Source organism: Salarias fasciatus, chromosome 11 (assembly GCF_902148845.1).
Source record: "Salarias fasciatus chromosome 11, fSalaFa1.1, whole genome shotgun sequence".
NCBI classification, from domain to species: Eukaryota; Metazoa; Chordata; class Actinopteri; order Blenniiformes; family Blenniidae; genus Salarias; species Salarias fasciatus.
The window spans coordinates 9,405,666-9,426,619 of NC_043755.1; the positions used below are offsets into that span (position 1 = coordinate 9,405,666).

Genomic DNA, 20,954 nt, shown 5'->3' on the forward strand with positions numbered 1-20,954 from the left:
TATGTGATCTGTGTAACGTGACCTTTATTTCTTTCTCTCTAGTAATTCCAGAAAAGCCTAAATATAACGGAGATTAACCATTTCTGCCTCATCTGAGGAGTCAGTCGTGTAGGTGAGTGCGTGAGTCAAGAAGTGTGTGGGTGCTGCAAGCTTGCTTCCACAAGAATGCGAGGCATTTTCTTCACAAAGCTGCTTTAATAACAAAGATTGTACAGTCAGATATTCTATATTTATGGGTTTAATAACAGATCAAACCTTCTTGTGTTTCTCTGGAGGACAGTCACCTGCAGGTTGACTAAACAGCGTAAATCATGTGAAAAAATGAATCCATTTGAATTGGTTTTAGATTCAATTACTGGCGATGGTGGCGTTTCTTCATGCGTACATGTCTGCCTATGATGAAATAGTTTCAGTGCGCTTCACACTGTTGGCAGATGAAATGCTAATGCAACATGACTAAACAGTGTAGTGTTTTAAACGCTCGCATTCCTCCATTATCAGCAGCACAGGCAGATGATGATAAATAGCATAAACACTTACTGGAGTTTCATCATCATATGTGCTGCAACATTCTTCACTGACGGATGAAGCGCAGCAAGGAATGCTCTCAAAATGTTAAATAGGCGCCAAACTTGAGCTTTTTTTTAGGTTTATTTTACAAGCAGCTCGCTTGACATGGAGTTCACCAGCACGATAAGCTGAGCAGCAGGAATGTGCGGAGTTCAGCTGGTTCGCTTGGATCCTCTCCTCCTGGCTGTCATGACCTGATAGATCGACAGCGGAAAAGCTGGAGCGGAGGAAGAGGGACTGAGAAGCGGGACGAGCCGCCAAGGTGTTCAGATGTTTATGTAATTTCACCCCTTTGACTTTTTGCGTTCCCTCTGCTTCTCCTCCGCTCGGTGAATCACCGTCCAACCTCTGCATAGTGACAAAGAGGAGGGACGGCTGCGAGGGAGCACAACACTGGAGGCCTTGTTTGAGTCCTGCTGGAAGCGGGACTGCCGCCTGTTGCTGGATGGAATCTCTGCTGTGCAGCGCCGGACCGCTTCCTGTCCCCGAATCCCCGCCTGATACCAGACAGACCTTTCCCTTCAGCCGCTCTCTGTGCAGGGCAGCATGGGTGTGCCGGAAGTGAGGTATTACATCCTCTTCGTGACATGTTTCTAAACATGAAGGTATTGGTCAAGAGGGCATTCTGGTACAATAGTTTCAGAAGTCCAACAGCAGCATAATGTTCAGTATTCATGTGTCTTTGGACATTTGTCCGTGATATCGTTAGTTCAGGAAAAAGACAAAGGATTGAAAAGATTTTAATCGGAGAACTTCTGACCAAAACCTTTAAACACGCTGCAAATCAAAGTTTTATGGCTGACATGTCATGCAGCAGGTCTGTTCAGACATTCGTCACAACACTGTGAGTAGGGATGAATGAGATGATGAAGTTATTCTGGAGGAATTTTCAACTCCCGAGAGCTCAAGAGGATCAGTTATGCATCTGTCGCATAAATCAATCAAGACCTGCCGCAAGAAAACTGCTGTTTTTGTCACAAATCACATCATTATTTGTTCAGGTTAGTCATTTTAGAAGCAATGCCACAACTGAGCTTTTTTTCTATTATTTGAAGTGCATCAATATTTGCAAGGTATAGTTTAGTGTACTTTTACAAATAAATAACACAATCAGCCCCATCAAATCTGATCAGTATGAACACACTCTTGGTAATTTTCAAACGTGAATGAGAAAGTCAGTAGTTTCTGAAGACCCATATGGTTTTAGAATTTTAGTATGTTGAACTTTGTGTTTGTTATTATGCAACAAAGAGTCTCCAGGTCATGCTATACACCTGGAATTGGCAGCTTTGATCATGGTGGGAGCCACAAAAAATGACTCCTCTTTACCAGAGGGTGAAACTCTAATTATGTAATTACAATATATTAGTATTATAACCATTAATTGATGCAAAAAATATAACTGAATATAAAAAATCAAAATGCATGCAAATAATTTGAAAAGTTCAGACGTGTTTGACTGATTTTGTCTGAATGTCAGGGATACAGCAGGACGATCTTTAACCCGTTTTTTTTCTAGTGAGTAGACGTGCAGGTGATTTATTATTCATGCATATGGAGTGAAAAAAAAAAACAATGAGTGCAGGAAGAGGATCAGACCTATGATCAACAGACGTGGAGCACAGGAGTCCCATCTGTCCCATAAAGAAGCTCCTGCTGGCAGAGGCCTCCAGTGCACGTTTTACGGGGGGGCACAGGGGCCACAGACACAGACATGTGTTTTCATGCACTAGAAAGAAGGTGTGGAGAATACCTGCAGGAACAGACCCAGACTAAATCCATCTACAGGATTGCCAAGACGGTCTTAATGAGCAGTTTGTGAATGCCAAAGTGTTTATATGTCAACAAGCTTGATGATAACCTACACGAAAAAAGACGAGAACGAAAATGTTCTCCCTTTGTCTCTTTCTGCCCTCTAATTTTCCTCTCGGCTGTTATCGGCGGTCAAGCCTGACATTGTCCTTAGCAACACATTTTTTGCAGCTTAACATGTCCGTGTGTTTTAGATTTACAGAGCGATGATGTTATTTCTCTTGAGGCAGCCTTTTCGGATATTGATTTCAGTTTTCAGTGGATAGATGACTCGTCTTTGGGAGGTGTTTCTCTGCGACTTCTCTCTTTCTGAGGCTACACAGGAAAACAAAACCTAATAGTTACACCTCTAGGGCAATTATCAGATTATTGCCTTTCCTGATGAAAACAATCCTGTTTTTCTGGAAACTGATTATGCTGCATTTTTAGAATATAGTGTTTGATTTCTTTCTTATCTACATTTTCTATTCCCTATGGTGTGCCCAGCCCATCCTTTCATCAAAGGTTTTCGTTGACCCTTCAGCCTCCCTGAGAGCAGACACTAACAATGGCAACCTTTGGAAAATGAGTGGGTGAGGCACTGCAAATATTAATCTAGGCTAAATACTGTCCTTAGCCTTTGTTGGTATGAAACCGACTTTGCACACTCTGCCTCACATCACCGCTCAGATGAACGAGTGCTATCTTGTTTAAATCTCCCCCTCGCCACACACACACTCGCACACACACACGCACCTTTTCATCCTGGTCCCACCTGCATACAGACCCTCCCCAGTCATCAGCCACATATCTCTCTGCGTTTCCGCCTCCACAACAGGTTATCATGAGACACCGTGTATTTACATTGAACGCCACACAGACAGGCTTGGGTTTGTCTGACATGATCCAGGAAAAGTCTGCTCTGATAGCTGCGGCTGCCCTGTAATTACGCCGCTTTCATTTCACTTTGAGGCTCATTTTCACCTCCTGTCTCCGTGGATGCATTTCCTTTCTTCTTCTTGCGTCTCTCTTTTGCTACCTCTAACTTATCCACTCTCTTCAAACCAACCCAATTTCTGGAAAATAAATCAGCCCCAGGGACAGGTGGACATCTGCCAGCCGTGAGGAGATCCAGGCAAGAATGTGATCACTGATGCAGCTCAGAGAAGCATTGAACTCCTGGCATGAAGGGACATTGCTTTTTCCTCAAAACCTCTGCTGCACCTCCTCTTCATCGTTGGAGCCGACTGGGTGGGATACTGGAGGGATACCTTCTGTCTGTTTTCAGTTATTTTTCATCCAAGAGTTTGTTTTATAAGACGGTAGGGGAAAGCAGTGTCTTCAGGGAGTGCAGAGATGTTGGATTTGGAGTGATGACTCTGAAAAGCCAATCTGTTCAGTATGCAGTGTAACTTCAATTGAAAAAGCCAATCTCTTCACACAATGCTACAGTGCGAACTAACAAATAGGTCAACAATACAAATTAAATACAATTTAAAAAGCCCTCGGTGGGCCCAAAGTACAGCTTAATTCAGCAAAAAGGGTAATGGTGCATTATTCACTGCAGGTTATCTGAAAGGCCCGGGGAGGAACTGCATAATGCAACTGAACCCTGAAGTCAATGTGTGCAATATATGCAATGCAATTTCAACAAGGGAGCCACTCTATCCAGTACGAAGTTCAACTAACACACTGATGGGTGCTATAAACCAGTACTATGCCATGCATATTTCCATGAGAAACCAGCGGATGCCTACAACTTCAGCTGAAGAGAGCTTATCCCATCCCCCCACCAGACCCAGCCTCTCGAATCTGTTGCTTTTGTTACTAATTGTTAGCATTCTGCTCAGGTTATTCAGCAGGTTAATGAGTGAAACGTGTGAGATCCAGACCAACAATTTCTTTCAAATCCCCACCGAGTGTAGCTCAGTGAAGGCTGTGGATTTACACTAACCCACATGGAAGAATTAAGTGAACACTTGATTTCACTGTTTGCAGTATTTCTCTCCTATTGTTCCCATCAATAGTTTGGGCAACACGAATGGAAGCTGTCACTGTGCCCCGTGAGAGTATGGATTTGATTAAATCTGGTCAAAACAGATCTTGGTGGCCGGGAACATTTACAACTAAGCCCAGTGAGATGGATTATACAGCTGAGGAAATGTTGGGAGTGAAACCATTGGAAAAACTTGACAAGCGCAAGTTCACTGTGTGCCATCATGACGTGAAGCATATGTGCCGGATTCCAACCAGAGTCCCTGAGACGTGTAATCAATTGTTCATACAGTGTGTTGTGATGATAGATAGATAGGTTTCTTTTTTTTTATTCACTTAGCGCTATCTATCAGCAATCAGTATGTCGACTCAGCTCCTCCAGCATATGGCTGACATATTTTTATGATTACATGCTTGCTTATGTGTTGTGTGGCTGTTTTTACCATAAACTACACAGTCTCACCATTAAAGCTACATATTAAGGAAAAGGACTGTAATAGGTTGCAAATGTGTTTAATTTAAAACTGAAATATGAATCGAGAAAATATAGTAGATGCTTCATCTTAGTTTAACCATGGCAGCAATACAACAGTAACTTTTCGGACTACAAATCGTGTTTCTTAATTATCGTACTTCAGACTCCACATGGAATCCAAAGTGTTCATTACTATGGGGGGGGGGGCTATGATTGTCTGCTTCAAGGATACAATTTTGAATATACAAAGAGGATTTTGAGACGTGTAATTATTTACTTCCTTAGCTCTTTTTTTCTTAAAGGAAGTCATTGCAAATTACAACTATACAGGGGCATTCACTGTGCTACATTTTAGCTGAACATGAGGACAACAAACAAGGGGAATCGACAAATGTTGGCTTCTTTGAACTCACAGCTTCGTAATTCAATTCAGTGTTGTGTCAAGTTAATTTTAATTATGTAAAGCAAACGACAACATGGTTTCTCTTAGAGGTCTTACAGAGAAAAACACAACACCATCAGTAAGCATACTGTAAGTAATGATGGAAAGAAAAAAAAAACTCTGGTTTTGAATGAAATCTCTGCAGATCCGGGCTTGGAGGTGGAGGCTTTCTGTCATTCTGGTTGGCGCTGGGGCACACACAAAAGAAGAAAAGGACAGGACAGAGGCAGAGAGCGATAAGTAAACAAACAGACTGACATCAGACTACACAGTAATTCACCCGCTGCAGACTTGATGGAGGCAGGAGGTTTAGATCACCAACTCCCGGGAATCCTGCAGGAAGGTAGACGGAGAGACAGCAGAGAGGGACGGGAGCACAGACTTTAGGAGAGGGACAAAATGGTAGTAATAGTAATGTCTGAATTTATGGAGCGTGACAAGTGGGAGAAGAGACATCCAGTGCAGTAAAGGTCCACTTAGTCGAAACCGGGAGCAGCTGACCGAGAAAATGGTCCAGGATCTCCAGAACCAGTCCCAACTGTAAGGTTTATTGAATTAAACCGTTTTAAATCTGATTAGGGAGGCTAACACAGACTCGACTTTCAAGTAAAGATGATTGTGTTAGCCTTCCTAACAGACACTCAGAAAATTGGTTAATATTTGCATACTTTGCAAAAGGAGACTTTAAAATTAAATTATAGACTTCACAGGAAAACAATATGATGCCTCCTGCTAGGACCTGTCAGCACTCAGCTTGAGACTTTTGAAGATGTATTTCGACCCCCTTATGATAGTCGACTACAATCTCCATCTAAAAGTAAGAAATAGATACATTTCTTAACATCATGCTTGCTTATGCTTATCTGCTGGTGCAAAAAAACAACAACAAACAAACAAACAAAAACACTGTCAGAAAGCAGTTGTGCACTATTTTAATGTGGGAGTGATGAGATAAATCCTGCCTTAAAACATAACTTCAGAACTGGTGGTCAAAGGAATACAATCCAGAGTGACACTGAACTTAGATCATTTGTGGCCACACAGAATAACTCGAGTTTTATCTCAGTCCAGGAGCAGAAAATCATTAATCCTCCACTCTTTTATGTCTTTAAGACAAGCTTCTATTTTGACAAGTTCAACAATATCATCTGGTTCATCAATTCCTGATAATATAATAGTATTGATCCCAGCACAGAACCCTGCAGATCTCTATGGGTGACCTTCGTCTGATCTGAAGAGTCACCATTAGCATCATTGCCCTGAACAAAGTATATTCTGCAAATTCTACAAATGTGATTTAATCCAGTTTATGGCTTTTTCTTTAATCCCAATGAGGATTTCATGTCTCTATAGAAACATGTCATGAAGGTATTGAATGGAGCTCTGAAATCTAACAGGACTGAAACAGAGATGAATCCTTTGTCTGTGGTCATTTAAATGGACGTTTTGTTACTCAAACAAGATAAGAGTAGATGATCTTTACGGATCTTTCTAGAGACCATTGTCTTGTAGATAAAAGCACTGAGAGATCAAATAAAGTTGCAAAGTAAGACATCAGTCAAACACAACATATCTTTGTTCTTGTTGGGTTTTTTTTCTCCATGTGATACTGGACTGTGCACAGGGGGAAAAACTCCAGTTAATTTGCCTAGAGTTGCTATTTTTTGCCTTTTCCTCAACAGGAGAGGGAAAGCACCCCCCACACTCACACACACACACACACACACACACACACACACACACACACACACACACACACACACACACACTCCACAGTTTTCCTCCCTCCCTCTTCCTTCTGCTTGCCCATTTTAGGCTGTTCCTCTTTTTTTTTTTCCATCTGAAAGGGGGATAGAATGACAGCTTTTCCTGCTTCTCGTGCGATGGGGCTGGGAGAGAGAAAACTCTGTTACTCACCCCGTCTCCAACTTTGAGAGGAAGTTACCACCTCTTCCCCAGACTCTGTACACACACGCTCGGGCAGACACACACACGCTCTTCAGGACTTGACCACAGCTGCAACAGTGAGACAGTCAGTGCCGCTTGTAATGCCGTGTTTGTTTTTAAAAATTTGGAGGGAAAGAAGACGAAGATTTGCAGTTTGCCTGAAGCTTTCTGAGAGAACCGAGCAGCCTCTTAAGGACGTTTTCTCTCATCAGTGACCGGTGAGTTTGACAGCTTGTTTCAGTTTGTGTGCCACTGCCACTGCGCTGGTACAATGGGTGAACTTTGTGTGTAGCACACTCTCAGCCTCGAATACTTTGCTAATCTAAAAGCTGCTGGGATGAATGCGTTTTGGACAGTCTCCATCCACTATAAAATTCGGTGTCTGGTTTTCATTACTGCTGCTCTCCAGTGTTTTTTGCTTTACTTGGATTATTTTCTGTTTAAGCAAAACAAAGAGTTTGATAGGAAAGTTTTATAACGAGTGACTAAGCACTGACGCTGACCTGAGCTCTACATGCACATCCATCCAAATGGTGTCAGTGCCTGAGACTGTAGTCATGCTAAATATGTGTTTTCCAAATGTATAATAAATGAAGTGGTGCAAGAGAGGAGCTGATGAAGTCCTAGATAGGACAAGACAGCAGAGTCCAGATCTGGCTTTCCTGTGTAGCTGCACGTTATTATCTTACATTGTGGTGAGTTGTCGCTCTTCTATACTCAAAACAAACATCCTGTCACTTTTTGTGTTTTTTGAGGCCAGAAAGACGTGGCGTCAGATAACCACAGAGGTGAGGCACGTCACCGACTTTTAAAAGGATCAACTGAAGGTGCGCACATGCAGCATATGGCTCTGTTTCTCTTTTTTAAAACAAGTTTATAGAAACTCACAGGCTCAACAGCAGCTGACCATATGCCGTCAGCTCCCTGAGGCTTTCTCTCCTCTCTCTCTTGGCTGGACATTTGTGGTTAGCACCTCTTATCAGAAAGAGAGTGAGGTTGGGAGGTGAAGGGAGGTGATGGGTGGAGGCTGGACAGGGCTGGGTTTGCTCTCCAGGGTCTCCTTTCATTTCTGCTATCGGCGTGGGCACGCAGCGCTTGAGCCATGCCTCCTCCAGTCGATCAGATAAACCTCCAAAGGATGAGTGTGAAGGGTAGTTAAATAACCCCTTCAAGGCTGACTGGGAAGAGTTGACTTCTGTTTGACCCCTCCTGCCAATTCCAGCTCGCAGACTTTCCTTTTTCCAAAACTCCATTGACTCACTTATCAAGCGCCATGTCTTATCTGTCCTAAGGATGGCTTTTAACGTACTTTATTTACCTGGAGGTGAAAGGTCGGGCTCTGATTTGAATTGCTTGCCTCGATCACAATGGTGCCAATCTTGTTTGCAAGGTGATACAGAAAGTGTCAAAGCTGCACGGAGCCTAGATAACAGTAAGGACTCCCAGGCAGACGTCGTTGCACAATGAGAAGAAATCCAAGAAAATCCTTGCAAGAAAATGGGTGAAATGTGAATTTCAACTGTATTTCATGGTTTGGTATTTCTGCAGTTTCCTCTGAAAGTAATGTCATAATCTTCCAGTAAGGTGTCAGTTCAGGAGCTTAGATAGAATTCTAATGCATATTACTTGTCTCCTTTATTCCAGTATTGCTGGAATATGGGTAGGAATCTAGATTAGGAGTTAGTTTACCAGGTTTTCTCCTGCTTTACCATGCAACTATACTGATAGAAACCAAAACAAAGTCATGGAGAAACTCCTGTATCAGTTATTCCCTCAACAGGCTTTTTGCTATCATGTAGGTTTTCCTGATGTTTTGGAAGTTTCATCATCATTTATTTTTGTCAGAACAACGGTAACACTTTAAATTGTTTTACATTTGTGTGAATCATACAGTTGTGTTGCATATAGTATGCGTCCAACAGGAAACAAGGAATGATTACTGCTGAGATGCCTTGAGTTTAGTTTTATGGACTGTTTTAGGACATGAAGTCATATCGCATCAGATGATCATCAGCAGATTTCTTTGAACACTAGGTATGAAATCAGTTTGGGAACAGAGTGGCTCTTTCAAACTCCGGCTAATCTGTGTCAAATTGTTGCTGGAAGTGTCTCAGCTTTGCTGTTGCATTCTGTCGGATTTCAGCCAGCGCTTATCTTATTAGCAAAGACAGACCTGCTTTGCTCATTGCACCACTTCTCATCATAAAGAGGCCAGATTTGACCTAATACTGTTTTATACACTTGTTAGTCCATTGAATTTGTTATAAATACATTAGGCCTCAACATTGATTCTCTTTAACATTATCCGTCTCCTGTTTATGAACCTTTTGAATGTGAAGTGACCGCAGGAGATTCCACCTCAGTGCCATCAATCTGAAGGATATATGGAGGAAAAAAAAAATGATGAGGCGTCTCACATACAAGGTTTATCCACTGATGACTTACAGGAATCAGGGCTTATAGCAGCTTCGCTGATACAGACACTCCCCTGTTTTAGTCTGGATGGATGTTTGACATGTTAAGTTCAGCGGGTTTATGGTGCTTATGCTCCCATGTTTGATTCACACATTGGTGAAAAATGTGCACATGTATGAAATGAAGCGTGCGGAATTGGCCACACATCAAAATGCATGTAAATACGTGCAGATGGGTCGACTTTGTTTTGTTTAAATGGTAAAATGTTCCAGCACATGCATTTCATCCGTGTGATGTTTAAAATGATATTAGACAAACCGAGTAGATCCGAGTGTTGTAGACCATGTCTGGAGCTAATACTCAACAGATGCAGCACTTGGTAATAAACGAGAAGTATTGTTTTGTACAAAGACGTGTGTGATGTTCTTTACGATAAATAGAAATAACAACACCACAAAGACATTTCCTTCTTTTCTTTCTATTCTGTTATCGTCAGACAAGCTGAATGCCGCCAACAGACATTCATAGTCTTGAAACAATATTTGCAACAATATCCTTTTTGAGAGTAACTGAGACAGTGCTTTGCTTGTTTTCCACCTGTATTTCTGATTCACAATGCATCTCATCATTCAGAACAATGAATAGACTCACATTGCATTAAGAACTGTACTCTATCTGTTCACATCTTGAAAGGATCCTCAATAAAAGCACGGGCTCTAGAAATCCTGTGTTGCGACAAATTATCAAGTTTGAACGATGCAGAGTTTATACTGAAAAAATATGATCTGAACCACTGACTGTTCAACACTTAAATATCTGAAACTTTGCAATCAGTCGTCACTTTCACCACTGAAGCATAATCCTGTCCCAACACTTCTGGACTTCCTAAATCTAAAGGAACTGCCCTGAGTTCAGAATATGGAACAAATTCTCGGGATGCAATCATGGCGATGGCCAGCACGTGTTTTGCGTCATCCTATAATCTGGAGGGTCCGTGTAATTGAGACAGTATGTGGTGTTGGCGTGCAGCTGGATGGCGGCCCGTATCGATGAGAAGAGTGAGATCATGCTTCTATTTTTGGATCTTTAGATTAGCTGTGAGGCTCCTTGTGTTTCAGAGAATCACTGAGGAGAGATTGTATGAATCGCTTTCATATTATGGGATAAAATGGAGAAAATTCCCAGTGGCCACCATTCAGAGAAACACTATACACACACATGAATGCACAAACATATCTGATCACCACTGCACATGCTTCTGCTCCTCTGAGCTTGATTTTCTCCAAATATACCTCGATAGCGTCAGTATGAAGATGGGACACAGGATATCTCGTCTTGATTTACATAGTAAAGCATTCTGCCTCTGCTTCACATCAGGAGCACATCTGGGCGCCATTAACCACTTGCCCTAACCCCGGGCCCTGTCCCGCATCTCTATTACCCTCCGATTACCTGCCATGGCTCTTCACAGAGCGCCCAGTGGGCTGCGGTTCACGTTTTATGACGTGAAGATACAGAGGGATTCATTGGTGTAAGAGCTGGTGAACTCTGAGCCAAGCCGGCGTCACGTCGGTGCAGCGACGCTGTTAAATTTATAACCCAAACCATGGCTTGGAAGTTGTATGTCTATATTCACGCACTGCCAAGCCAGCAACGCCTGACTGGACGGATTCCGTGTTTACTCTCGGAAAAGTTTATGTCCCTGAAAGAAAAGCTGTTGTTCATTGAGTCTAAGTCAAATAAAGTGCATGCCCAAAGCCAACACACGTCAACGCTCCAACAAAACAGAGCGCTCTTTCAGCCTCATATCAAATAGGAAAACATACCGAGGACGTTGGAATTGATGAAATGGAATACAAAATGCGGAGCTGCCGGTGCTGTACAGGCAGGGTAAGTTTAGATAGTTTAATTCAGTCCAAATCGCTCAGAAGTGAGCTTGATAAAAGTTATATAACTCACAACTCCATGAACTGATACTGTTGGTCTTTGAAGCTGACAGCACACTGAAGTTCAGACAGGGTCAACGGTGGTTCGGTTTGCTCATTTTCACCTGCAGAGGGAGTTAGAAGAATCCCAGAAAACACCAATGAGCACATCAGTATTTTTCTTTTAGCCTCTATTTCCAAGGTCAAGGCTCAGCGCGCCAGCTCTCCTAAAGTATTTAAACAGGCAGCATTTTCAGTTCCATATGTTTTAGTGTTTAAAGAGTGGAGCATTGCTACTGTGTTTGGATCTGCTTAAGTACAAAAATGAAATCAAGCCAGATTAGAGACTTGAAATAAAAATCTACTTTTCCACGATAAGAGCACAAAATTCAACAAATGGAATGTGTCACCTACCATTGGGGGCAATTTGTTTTGCACAAGAACTCTGGAAGACATACCGTCAAGCGAACCCGCAGACACCCCCGGTTGAGAAATAATCCAGCCTGGTGTCCATTTCGACAATCTTCTGCATGATCGGAGTTGCAGTGCATCCTCATGCTGAAACAATAGGACAGCCTGATGTCTCCAAATACATGAACCCGACCTCGCTGTCACACAGTTGGCAGGACGCAGAAATACCAGCAGCTTGATATCGAAACTCCTACTTTCTGTGGAAATCGACCACTCTGCAATCTCCCCGGAGCTGAAAACCTTCCACCTGTGGACATTCCTGAACGCTTCCACAGATGTTGAACACAGAGATGTCAGTTTGGACGGTGTTCATCCAATGGAAAGCAATCACCAGCACCTCCGCTGTTCGGGGGATAACTCGAGCTGCCATCATGTTTTAGTACTTAGAGATATTCCCTGGCTTGTTTTCCAGTGTGTGATAAATGACGAGTCAGGATATCCAGGAGATATTTCTGTGATCCAGTTTCACTTTTTTTTTTCTTTTACCATTTCATCAGTCACTGAAGCTGTTGAGCTATGCTGGAGTATATTTATTTAAGCGAAAGTTGTTGAGTTTGTGAATCTAGAGATGAAATTACCCATCGTGCTGTGTTTGATGCTGTGCATCATTAACTGCAGACTGATTTCTTTTTTCTTTTTTTTTTATCAGCAGCAACCACTGGGTCAAAGCAACAACGTTTTAATGAACATAATCAACAGCACGACTTGATACCATAAATCCTGCTGGAATCGAGAGTGTGTGAACTTGTGTGGCACGTCATTAAATCTAAATCTGGCTGCTTTTATTCTGTGAGGCTTTGACCGACGCAAACCACAGAAACAGTCTGCTGTAGCAGAAATTGGTACCATACAGAAATCCCAAGCATTAAAAATATTTCTCTCGCTCTGCGGTTTAACGTGTGTTATAACAACGAGGAAATAAAACAGACGGGCTCCCATGTGTAATCTGACCTTTTTTGTATGAATCGAATGTGGCTTGACTTTCTGTGTAAATTCCAACGAAGGGTTATTATGACTTTGATTCCTTCTTCGTGGAGAAGCAAGCGCCGTGGTCGGATGGTTTATGAAGGAAGCGACGCTGGTGAAGCATCCAGAGACGAGTCCTTCTGCTGATTAATCACCCGGCTGACGTCAGCGTACAGTCCGCCGCTCCGGCTCTTCACTCGGTCCCGACACACTTATCTCAGACAATGGCGGTGATGCTGCAGGAAGGATTTGACCTGGATGTTGATCAGGAGGGAAGGGACCGCCTTGGTGGGAAGGAAGGGCATTTGCAGTTGTCTCCAGACAACAACAGCATCACACAAGATTATAGTTTTGGACAGATTCTTGGAATGGGCTCGTCCATCCAAAAAAAAAAAAAAAGAGGAAACAATGCATGACCAAAAATAGTGCTCGTCCTCCTCTGAGCCCACGGAGCCATGGCAGACTGTGTTTATGTGACCTTTTGCTGAAGCTCATTAAAAATAGATCCAAAAATAAGAACTTGTTTGATCCAGTACATTCACTTAAACTTATTTTAACCCTTTAACTGGCAGGAGACCATAAACTATAGCTTCTGCGTGTCTTTGTTTCTGTGGGCCTGCTTCACTAAGACCCTCTATAAAGCATGAGATAATGCAAAGAGATAGAGCTTTTGATTTGCATGTGTTTTTCATCAACTCCAGTAATACAATAAGTGGCATTATGTGCAGGAATATGCAAATGAGGGTTTCATGTGTATTAGGTTCCATTTACATGAGAATGGTGCACGAGAAATTCAATCTTGTTTGTTTGAGTTGACCATGATTCAGTGGACGGACTGCTGAGCCCAGAGTGCAAAATGAACTGGGATATCATGACATTTTACATTTACATTCCTGCTTTACACAAAGTATGTACAAATTAAATTCTGAAAAAGTAAAACAGAGAATGGGAGATGATCTGTCACAAAGTCAGAAAAAATAAAAGCAGCAGTGAAAAAGAAAAGACAAATGAAGGAGTGCAATACTGAAAATATCTTGTCTTGAGTCAGTGCCTTTCATCACGATAACAGCAGCATCTCTGCTAAATGCTGAACAAGGCTTTTTTTTTTCTTTAAACCATAAACTCCTCCCACTGGTATCAGACAAGAGCAGGTCTGAATATGGGAATATGGATTTTTGCTCATTTCTGAAGTGTAATTCTGGTCAGTTTAACTCTTTCATCGTCCCTATACAGCACTTTTAGTAACTTCATTTAATAAAAAAATTGTTGTTTTTTTTAATTTTCATTCAGAAAGTATTTCCTTAGTACCCAACAAAGACTTGTTGGCTCATTTTGGAGTAGAATTCACCCAGAGTTGGATTGTTCACCCACTAATAGCGTGAGCTGGGTTTAGCCCGTCGCGAGGCAGGTTAGCTTTACCCTGCTCATGATGTGTTGTTGCAATTGTACTTTTACAACTACAAAGATTATTTTCCAGCAGTTTGGAAAGGACTCAGGAAGGGAAGGCCTGAAGGTTTGACGTGAGGATATGAAACCAGGAAAAAGCAAATGATAAGCAAGTCAAAAAATAGGACCAAACAGGAGCTTGGGCGTGGTACGAAGGCTCAGGCTGCAGCACGTTCGCACTAAATCCCGGTAAACCTTTGTTCCAGCTTTCTTATATCTTGTCCGTTCATGCTTTCCTGTGAGGATACATGATCTGTTTTTGCAAAAAGTGTGTAATATTTTAATGAGAGACAATCATGACCTCACTGAGTCATTTTAAAGATGCAATTTGCAACTTAAAGCTGTTTTTTTTTTTTTTTTGCAGCTTTTCTACAGACATGATTGCTCACACAACACAATGCTTTTGTTCATTTGGTTTCATCACATGTATAGCTACATGACTTTGGTTTGTTGCTGGCTGCTTTATTTAATTGCTGTGTGGTAATGTGTGGCTGTGTCAGTTTTCTGTTTGAGTAAAACACGTGAACACCTCCAGCACACCTCCACACGTGCTTCACGATTTGTTATGATGAAAAACCACTTGGAGAAAAGGACCGAGGGATAAGTCGTGGGATAGTATCCAGGGAAGTGAGGGTCTGCTAATAATTTCCTTGTTTGGGTAAAACAAAAACACAACAAAACAACGGGGCGAGGTAATTAGAGTTTAGGTAGACTTTAAAAAGGTCTCATGTTGTCATTAGCAGACGCCGGGGTGCTGCAGCTCAGGTTCACTGCATTCCAGATCCTGGTTCCTGCAGCGTAGGTGTGCGGTCATTAGCTTTGACCTTGGCTCGAGGAGTGACTGCAGTCATTCGAGCCGCTCGCTTTATTACCCCCGAGACAAAAACAAAATAAGGCAATGAGCGGGGATGTTCTTCAGCTCGGCTTAGATAATGACAAACAGTGGAAAGAGATTAGACTCTGCAGGAGATAGGAGATGAGCTTGTTCGTTATTTAACTTCTTCCCAAAGAAATGTGTTGAGGCAAATAAGTTCATCCCTGCTGAGTGGAGCAGAAACAAAAGGCTCATCGTCTCCTCTCCCTCCCATGGGGAACCCGGGGGCAGGAGGGGTTTGGCCCTGGAAAGCATGTGACCACACTGTCAACTTGGTCCCCCTGAGCACGGTCTCTCTCAGGCGCTCGGGATCTGCCAAGAGTCAGCAAGATCAGAATCTGCCCTGGAAAGCACGGGGGCTCAGCTAAACCAACTGCAGCTGGTAGAGGAGCTTTTCCTAAACAGGGCAACAAGTTGGAAAACTTGACAGCTCAGCATATTCCACAGCACTCCACCTGGCATGTGGAGCAAGCACCCCCCAGCAAGCTGTCCAGGGGCTTTTCTGGAGCTTTTGTTGCAGTTTGGAGAGATTTTTGTGGTATGAGCAGTTCGTCTTTTTTCACATTGCGCCATATAGAAGTGACACTGATGTGTTTCCATTTTTTAAAGCGAAGGGAATAAATATTGTAGAGGGCTTTAAAGTTTGTAGAAACATTTACGGTTATTTTTACATTTCAAGATGTCTTCATTAGATGTTACATTTATTATGTCTGTTTTTACAGGAAATATCGCAAAGAAGGATTAAATGGAGTTTGAAATTAATGGTTATTTTATTTTGAAAAAAAAAACATATTTTAGAGCTGAGTGTTATGTTAATGTAAAAAAGACAAAACTAAATGATGAACTACAGTGAACAGTCATGTGAGCAGCAGGTTTCAGATGAATACCTGACTTTCACTCACCAAATAAAAGCCTAAAACTACTCCTCCAATAATATTTTTCTGGCATTACTTTGCCTATGGATCCCAACAGCTGTTGCCAACAATTTCTTTTGACATAAAATTCTATAGAAAGTTGGACATCAACCACAATTTGCCACTTAGAATTGAATTATATGATCTTGACTCTCAGCCAATCTGTGAGATTTAGTGGATCTGTTTAGCTTTTACTTTAAAATACTATAATTTACTGTTCTTTCTTCACTCTGCAGGTAAAGCAGCTTTAATAACTGTGTGAGGAGGATAGATTTTATCCTCTGTGATAAAAGTGAGAAAGCAGAAAAGGGAATATCTTCACCAGAGGGGGAGTAGATCCCCCCTTCTCAACCTGCAATTTACACCCTGTTTATATCTTCTGAACGTTTTTCCCCCTTTTTCAAAAAGTCCACAGAGGTTTAGCATTTTACTGTCAGTAGTTTATCTGTCAGGTCTGGTGTGTTTTGAAGATGAAATTGCTTCCAAAAAACTGATCCCATGTGTATTTGCATATTGGGTTCAGTTTCAGTGAAGGCGAATATGCTGACGGGACAACTTTCAGCTCTTTGTCGACGCTTTCATGACAAGAAAAAACTATTTTTGCAGGGATAATGCTCCATCCGGTTTATAAAGTTTGAAAGGTGATTTCATTGCTTCAGTCTTGGTCCCCACAAGCACAGATCTAACCTAGTGAATGTGAAAGCAGCGTTATGAGCAACTGTGACTCCTACAAAAGAAGGCTCGCTATGAAAGAACTGCTTGCTTTGCCTCTTTACACAGTGTTGTAGAGTGTCGGCATTCTTGTGCTTTTGCAAACTGTGCGTTTTGCCCCCGTGTGGGCACCGCCGAAGCGCTGAGAACTGAAAGGCCTGCCTCTAGTCTCCTGCTGAACCGTGTATCCTGCAATGGGCTTGCTGCTGTTTGCACTGCAGACGCCTCAGTGAGTTTGGATTTAATGTAGCTTGACGTGTGTGTGTGTGTGTCTGTCTGTCTGTCTGTGTGTGTGTGTGTGTGTGTGTGTGTGTGTGTGTGTGTTTGCTCTTGTCTCAGGGTGGCCAAATGAACTGCTAAACTGAGGACCAAAGATCACAGGCCTGGATCCAATTTCAAGAGAGAAAACGGGAGAGAGGAGTTTGAGGATTTTGCATCCAGTTGTAAAGTTTTCAATATGAGTATGAGCTCGGACTGAAGGCGGCTTCACAGCTACACTCTGTGGTAAGTTTTGACTGTCTTCCGCTTTGTGTTTACATCTGCTCGTACAGTCAGACGTTAGTTGTGTTTTGAAGTTCATTAACAGGCCGCATTATGCATATGGCTTACACGTGTGTGGTTTTATGCTTGGATTTTACTAAAAGCTGCACCAACAAATAAACATTTCTGCTTATTTGCTCCATAAATGACTGAAGTATTTACATCGTGATAAACATCAAGCACTGGGTTTATCAGTAAATGGAGTTTAGGGGGTGAATGTAAATGTAAACATGTGGTTTGTGCAATTTTAGGATATCTGTACGATCGGCACTGTGGCACGTGGTTTGATTCAGGGACAAATGTGCACACTGCTTGTTCACCAGCCTCTTACATGACAGCTCTTCAGCCACATGTGGTTCTTTTGCCCCTTCGGAGTAGCTTCCTTGAACTTGAATGTAATTAACATATAATAATATTTTATTCTAGTCAGGTTTGGCTGTCATGACCTGGTTAAAGGATGAAATGTCTTACAACATGACCAAGTCCAGCTGACCTGATTTAAGAGGCTTTCTACCAGGACAAATGACGACATGCCTTGACATACTACTATTTGATTTTTTTTTTTTTTTTTTTAAATTTTACTTGATTACCAGACCTACTTTTCAAAAAGATTTTTTGGTATAACAGCTGAAAAGGAGTCCCTAAAACCTCTCTCTCTGTCTGTCTTAAAAAAAAAAAAAAAAGTGAACTGAAACCTTTAAAAAAGCCCACATGCCGAATGGTGCTACGCAATAATATCATCATGACTAGAAGGTGGAAACTGTTGACAAAAGCAGTGGATCGCAGCCAGACTAAACACAAAAAGTGTGCAGGGTGAAGGAGAAAAGGAGGGGAAGCTAATAAAAGAATTAGAGAAAACCCAGCAGCACAACGTGACCCTTGTACGGCGTTCCATACAGGCAAATCCAATAAATGCTCGCCTTCAGTTGAGAAACAGCCTCGTCCAAAGACAAAAGCCACAACGAGGAACTTGTACAAGGGTTACACCTTGGGGACTTGCTCGAGAAAACCAGAGCGAACCTGAAATTCTCTCATGTCTCATCTGATGCATGGCTTCAGTCTTTCCCGACATCACGAGTCGTGACTGCACAGAAGAACAGACACAGATACAATAGTATCAGACCGGCAGGACGTCAGCGGGAAAGACGGTTTAAATGTCAGGGACACGAGCTTCAAACGATACAAATGAGTCATCTGTGCGCTGACTTGTCTTCTGGAGCTCACACATCAATACGGAAGTGTGGAAGAGGTCCTCTGCGGCTCCTTGCAGAATCGGCTCTTGACCTCATCCATACGGAGCTGTCATGGCTCAGAGCGATCGGCACAGGCAAAGCGCCATGTGCCAAACGCATTATGAAGACCCCAGCTGAAGCCAGTGCTTAGGAGGGACACAGAGGAGCTATTGTTGGAGTCTTGAAGGCCATTTCCCACACACCCGGAGGCTCATGAAGAAGTGCCGCGGTCAGTGGGTTTGACAGCCAGGCGCTGCAGAGAAAGGCACACTGGAACTGAAGATTTGGGAAATATCTTAAAAACCTTCAGCACCTGGAGGAGGATTGATTGGGTGTTTACTTTTTATTACAATTGAAGAAACTGAGATTGAATGAAGTCTGACATGTTTGCTGCAGGTGGGGAAAAATCGTACGTCGCCATGGATGTGAAGAAGAAAGAAATGGACCTCCTGAGCAACAGCATAGCAGCATATGCACACATCAAGGGTAAGCGACTCTGCAGCCCGTCAAACAAACACAACCATGTAGCGTCTGAATTTATCCCTTCTTGTCTTCTCCCCAGCGAACCCGGAGAGCTTCGGCCTGTACTTTGTGCTGGGAGTGTGTTTCGGACTGGTGCTGACACTCTGCCTCCTCGTCATCCGCATCTCCTGCAAGCCGCGGACCGCCATCGCTCCCCCCACGCCCGAGAAAAAAGCCTTGAAGGACATCAGCGAGGAAGACGAGGAGAGCGACGAGGACGAGGACGAGGAGGCGGAGAACACGGAGGTGCCTGTCCTCCTGCCCAGCACCGAGATCCCGGTGGGGAACCACGTCAGCCAGTCGGACGGGGCGCTGAGCGTGAACGTGTTCACCTCGGCCGAGGAGCTGGAGCGCGCTCAGCGGCTGGAGGAGAGGGAACGCATCATCCGAGAGATCTGGAGAAACGGCCAGCCCGACATCCTGGGGACGGGGACGGGGACCATCGGAAGAGTGCACTACTACTAACCATGGAGGGGCCTGTGAAGGAGAAACACGGACCTCTGGGAGAAAAATGACTCGTGGAACAGAGAGACGTTGGTGGTGCCTCACGTAATGCACTCGGCTCCAGCAGAGCAGAACTCTGAGATATTGCACTTCTTTTGTAGCGACGTTATTTCTACATGTAAAGAAACCGAGAGGCGACTGATTATGACTGAGAGGAAAAAATGTGGTGTGAATGTTTAAACTGTTGGACATGTGACAGTCATGGTGCTCAATGATAGGAACAAATACCAAGTTTGTTTGTGTAACAAGTGAAAAATGAAAGTATTATTCAGATTCTTGTATTGTTTGTTGCAATGAGGACTATTTGTTTGCGAAGGGAATCCTTTTCCTTCAGTCTGGCAAGTTTAAGAAGGAAACTTGAAGCTTTTTTTTTTTTTTTGGAAGAAAATTCAATAAGGAAAGGAAATTACATAGTTCAAACAAACACCTATCAGTTAATGTGGAGGTTCAGATACACAAGACACACAGCCTAATGTCAGAACAACCACAAACAGCGTCTTTAATTTATGAGAACATTACACCCATGTCTATGTTTTCAGGGATAATTCCACCAGAGGAAATGAGTGAATTAAAGGATTAAGACTGAAAATTACCGTTGTTTGTCTTTTTAATGTCAGACAAATATACCAGAAATCAAATGTACCCTCTGGGCTGTGGAGTTATGTGCAAGACGTTTTAAAGGATGGAGCCACAGTCTAAAAGAAATATTGTTTTATTGAAAAAACTAATTTATTAACATAAACACAGTTTGTTTTTACAAGTCTGGTTGAGTTTAACAAGTGCTGAAAGGGACGATGTATAAATAGAAAAACATAATTTGATGTTCTTTATCTTTCCCTTTACACACAATAAATAGACTAATTAAATAAATGGACTGGATACTGTGTTTCTCTCCAAACCAAATCAATGTTTTCCATCCTTTTTTTTATTTTAACAATGTAAATTATTCAGGAATACAATTGCAATACTGGCTGCTTTCTGTTTAAAGAGTAATTTCAGAATGGTGCTTTTTAACCATGACATGCTCAAAATTGTGTTTTTCTCATAGATGTCAATGATTCAAAGAAGCAGAGCCACACCTACATCATTTGCTGTGGACTGAAAACTGAAAACTGTACCAGAGGTTTGAACACAGTCAGTTCACAGACGTGTTAACAACAAGCAGTCTGGATGAAAAAAGTCTCAATTTGTTGATAAACCTCAGGTATCTATGT

At 42.4% G+C, this 20,954-nt stretch overlaps 1 protein-coding gene across 1 annotated transcript; it reads left to right on the top strand.

The window, feature by feature from the left end:
• The first annotated feature begins 7,171 nt into the window (after positions 1-7,171).
• On the top strand, positions 7,172-20,633 carry eva1ba (eva-1 homolog Ba (C. elegans)). Its single transcript, XM_030102715.1, has 4 exons — positions 7,172-7,438; positions 17,282-17,446; positions 19,111-19,200; positions 19,277-20,633. The coding sequence occupies exons 3-4, from the start codon at positions 19,134-19,136 to the stop codon at positions 19,699-19,701; spliced, it is 492 nt and encodes a 163-aa protein (XP_029958575.1). The 5' UTR covers positions 7,172-7,438; positions 17,282-17,446; positions 19,111-19,133; the 3' UTR covers positions 19,702-20,633.
• Positions 20,634-20,954: the final 321 nt, after the last annotated feature.